The sequence below is a fragment of the Sinocyclocheilus rhinocerous genome, unplaced genomic scaffold, assembly GCF_001515625.1.
Source record: "Sinocyclocheilus rhinocerous isolate Xijiao unplaced genomic scaffold, SAMN03320098_v1.1 scaffold369, whole genome shotgun sequence".
NCBI lineage: Eukaryota > Metazoa > Chordata > Actinopteri > Cypriniformes > Cyprinidae > Sinocyclocheilus > Sinocyclocheilus rhinocerous.
In genome coordinates this window covers 76,981-81,868 of record NW_015666557.1, presented here as the reverse complement: position 1 = coordinate 81,868, position 4,888 = coordinate 76,981, and the positions used below count along the sequence as shown (strand labels likewise).

General features: G+C 34.6%; 1 protein-coding gene across 1 annotated transcript in view; it reads right to left on the bottom strand.

The window, feature by feature from the left end:
* The window catches only part of LOC107732738 (tetranectin-like), a 3,413-nt gene extending 2,057 nt beyond the window's left edge, over nt 1-1,356 (bottom strand). Inside the window, exons 1-2 of the mRNA XM_016544156.1 lie at nt 1,111-1,356; nt 752-847 (exon numbers count right to left, since the gene is read on the bottom strand). Of these exons, the coding sequence (XP_016399642.1) occupies nt 752-847; nt 1,111-1,207 (193 nt within the window). The 5' untranslated portion in view covers nt 1,208-1,356. The remainder of the gene's footprint in view (nt 1-751; nt 848-1,110) is intronic.
* Between the last annotated feature and the right edge of the window lie 3,532 nt (nt 1,357-4,888).

Here is a 4,888-nt window from a genome sequence, read left to right as displayed (position 1 = left end):
CAAATCAATAGAATATCGACTCGTATGCATGGTTTATTTTACCTCATCTAACGTTAGTGTACAGATTTATAACAGGATATCAATTAGAGGCTAAATAAATTTACGTTTTGAATATGGATATTTTTCTTACAAAAACGCATCGATTCGCTACAGGAGGCCTTTGTTCACCCCCCGGAGCCGTGTGAGACACTTTTTTTATGGATGGGCGCTTTTTATTTAACTTCTTTTGGACTGATGCATGCAACACCCGCTGAGTGGCATTAAACAGCTTGAAAGATCAAAGACAATTTTTTATATAACTCTGACTGGATTCGTCTGAAAGAAGAAAGTCATTTACACCTAGGATGCCTCGGGGGTGAGTAAAACGCAGCCTAATTTTCATTTTTGGGTGAACTAACCCTTTAATTGTACTTAAATTAAAGTAAAATTGAAATATGCTTCTTGTTGTTGTGTGTCTGCGTGTCAATCACTGAAAATACACTGCTGCTACATCATTAATTTTTTTTTACAATATACCACGAATATTTAATTAGAGTTGATGTTTCACTAGCAAGTTAAAGGACTTGACTTAAAGTTCAAGGACACACTTGACTTCCTCAATTTTGATGGGTTTATTGTTATTACTAAAAACAAATCAATAATATGAATATTTATAATGAGTAAAAATAATAATTTAAAAATGAGCATGTGTAACTTATGACCGCTAGTGTACATATTTCAATGTCTTTCCAGATGCAGCTTTACTCAGTACCTGTTTGTAAAGCTTGTTGTTCCTTGAGCAGATTCAGTTCCTGCACAATCTGCTCAATCTGTTTCTTCAGCTCCTCGATAGCAGCACTGTTCGACTCTTCATTACCAGCAAACAAGCACAGCATTATACATTATACACAAACAAGGTCCATTTAAATTTACAATACATTTCTAAATTAGAACGATTTAAAAACACTAAAAATTGAAGAATGAGCTAATTTTGTAAAATATGTATTTTGTAAAAATGTATTAATGCAAACTACCAATTGCATAAAAACACACAAGCAACAAAATGTGGGTATAGAAATGGTTTATGCAGTGTAGAAATTTTGTAGCTAGACAGTTAACAAATTATTTTACCTCTTTTGCCATTCTTTCTCTTTGTGGAGCTCTGCTCCGGGCTGCAGCGCACCAGACAAATCACACAGAAAAGAAACTTCACGGCTTTGAAATCCATCTTCCTCTCTGAACGTGAAGCTAGGAGCGTTTGAGACACGAAGCACACTGATGTGTTGAGCTGAAGTGAACCTGCCCATCATCAGCTGCGTAACAGATGATTCTCATTTACCAGCGCCTTAAACACAGCAACACGCCTTTTTCTGGCCTTCTGGGCTACATTATTGCAGTTATCTTACAGTATTATTGTTATTTATTGTTATTACTACTACAGGAGAAGTAGTATTACCTTGTTTTGCATTGCATAATTTCAATAATTTTCAAATGAGTGTATCAGTGCTTCTTATTAAAGTTATTGATTATTAGTAATAATAATATGTTGTATTTATTACTGTGTTATTGTTTTACTCTGCACTGTTGCACAGGGTTTTTTTTATTTTGAGTTTATAATTTTGTATTACATCAGTGCCTGAACTGGGTGGAGTGTCAGTATCTGTCCATTTTCCACAGACACTTGGCAAGCAGAGAATAATAAATGACAAACATGGGTGGATTTTATGGGTGTTGACTAAAAGCACATGCAGCAGTTACATATGACATGAACTTTGTTCTCCGTTCATGAGTATTTTTCATAAATGTCAGCTTGAGGCAAGTAGTTTTGCACTACCAGTCAAAAGTTTAATTAAGAACCAAGGCAGCAACACAGTAAAAACAGTAATATTGTGAAATATTATTGCAATTTAAAATAACTGTTTTCTATGTGCATATATCGTAAAATGTAATTTATTGCTGTGATCAAAGCTGATATTAGTAATAATAATATGTTGTATTTATTACTGTGTTATTGTTTTACTCTGCACTGTTGCACAGGGTTTTTTTTATTTTGAGTTTATAATTTTGTATTACATCAGTGCCTGAACTGGGTGGAGTGTCAGTATCTGTCCATTTTCCACAGACACTTGGCAAGCAGAGAATAATAAATGACAAACATGGGTGGATTTTATGGGTGTTGACTAAAAGCACATGCAGCAGTTACATATGACATGAACTTTGTTCTCCGTTCATGAGTATTTTTCATAAATGTCAGCTTGAGGCAAGTAGTTTTGCACTACCAGTCAAAAGTTTAATTAAGAACCAAGGCAGCAACACAGTAAAAACAGTAATATTGTTAAATATTATTGCAATTTAAAAACTTTTTTCTATGTGCATATATCGTAAAATGTAATTTATTGCTGTGATCAAAGCTGAATTTTCAGCATCATTACTCCAGTCTTCAGTGTCACGTGATCCTTCAGAAATGTTGTTAGAAATGATCAAATTACATTTTTATAATTGTTTAACGGTTTAAATTTAGCTGAAAAGCCTATAGGCTTTTCAACATGCCCTGCAGTGCTCTAACTAAATATTTCTTCCTGGAAATAATGCTGGAACAATGTTCAATAGTTTTCTTTAGTCAAGACTTGTGTGCACTTACAGACTGACTTTAAACTGACTAAAGGGATAGTTCACCCAAAAATGAAAATTATTTCTTTCTTCTGTTGAACACAACAGAAGATAGTTTGAAGAATGTTGGTAACCAAACAGTTGTTTGTTCTCCATACTATGGGGGAAAAAATACTATGGAATTCAATGGCTACCATGAACTTTTTGGTTAGCAAATATTGATTTTTTAAATCTAACAAATATTGATTTTTCATTAAAGCAGAAAAGAATGAAAAATAGAGCAATGTTTTTCAAATATATATTTTAATTTTTGTTTTGAAAAGTATAAATAAAAGAAACAAATGGCCATAGTTTATACAAAACTGTTCGCCGCAACATCAATAACGTTCATTGTTAATTTAACACAAAGAATAAATGAAACCTCTGAAATTGACAACTGATTGCTGTCCAGCATAATTACCATGACTTGTTATAAACCAATTTAAAGGAACAGTTCACCCAAAAATGAAAATTTGCTATGGGGGAAAAAATACTATGGAATTCAATGGCTACCATGAACTTTTTGGTTAGCAAATATTGATTTTTTAAATCTAACAAATATTGATTTTTCATTAAAGCAGAAAAGAATGAAAAATAGAGCAATGTTTTTCAAATATATATTTTAATTTTTGCTTTGAAAAGTATAAATAAGAGTAAGAAAAAATTGCCATAGTTTATACAAAACTGTTCGCCGCAACATCAATAACGTTCATTGTTAATTTAACACAAAGAACAAATGAAACCTCTGAAATTGACAACTGATTGCTGTCCAGCATAATTACCATGTCTTGTTATAAAACCAATTTAAAGGAACAGTTCACCCAAAAATGAAAATTTGCTGAGAATTTACTCCCCCTTAGGCCATCCAAGATGTAGATGAGTTTGTTTCTTCATGGGAACAGATTTAGAGGAATGTAGAATAATGTAGAATGTCAGAATAGACTTGTTCAATGGAGAAAGCAATATTATATTATTATATTATATTACATATTAAACAAGCCAAGATGTAGATGAGTTTGTTTCTTCATGGGAACAGATTTAGAGGAATGTAGAATGTCAGAATAGACTTGTTCAATGGAGAAAGCAATATTATATAATTATATTATATTACATATTAAACAAGCAGCTTTTTGTTTCACAAAACATTAACTGATGGACTGGAGTGGTGTGGATTATTGTGATGTTTTTATCAGCTGTTTGGACTCTCATTCTGACGGCACCCATTCACTGCAGAGTGAGCAAGTGATGCAATGCTACATTTCTCCAAATCTGATGAAGAAACAAACTCATCTACATCTAGGATGGCCTGAGGGTGAGCACATTTTCAGCTAATTTTCATTTTTGGGTGAACTATTCCGTGTAAACCGTGCATGAACCACAATGCCACGGCTCCAACAATATGACCCATCAACCTTGCTTCTGATCATGCATTAATAATTGGGAAAGTCATTCAAAAGAACTGTTTTACCTGTTGAATTGCATGTCATGAATCTCTTCCGTTCTTGAATACCTAGAGGGCATTGAAACATTTCAGCAGTTTTCACAGGTAGAAGTTGCATGTTTGAAGACTTTAACGATGGGACGTTTTATTTGATGGGAACATGAACTCAATGGAACACAATTCTACAATGATTTCAATGGAATAAATTGAGAAAAAATGTATCTCCTCTATTGATATGATGACCTTCATTTTGGATTTCTTTCAACAGAATGTGGTCCGGTTTCATTGAAATGTGTTCTGTGCAAGCGGCAACCTTCCAGTCTCTCTCGTGAAACCAACACGGAAGTGACTAAAACTGCAATTCATCGACTGGCCGCTAGAGGCTCCAAAAGTGAGTCAGTCCCATAGACTCCCCATGTTAAAATGCCCAAATTTACAGCAGAAAAAAATATGTTTACAGCCTGGTACAAAAAGTGGTTTTGGTCTATATAGCTAATTTTGCCCTTCATGATAACTGTGAGGGGGTGAATTTTTGTATAACTCATCCGTTTAAATTATATTAAGCCTTAAAGTTCTGCATAATTAAGGGCGTGGCCACTTGAGTGACAGGTGGATTGCCGCTGCTGTCACCACCGTCGAGCTAGGTGGGCGAGGTTTCAGCAACCAGCTCCCGCCTCTTTGCCCATTTTCGATTATCAGGAAGTGACGCGCAGTGATGCACTGCCAAGATGGCGACGGCTGGCTCCGCCCACTTTGAGCTTCAAAAACGCTCTTCAGAAACCTACGGGTGACGTCACGGACACTACATCCATGTTTTTA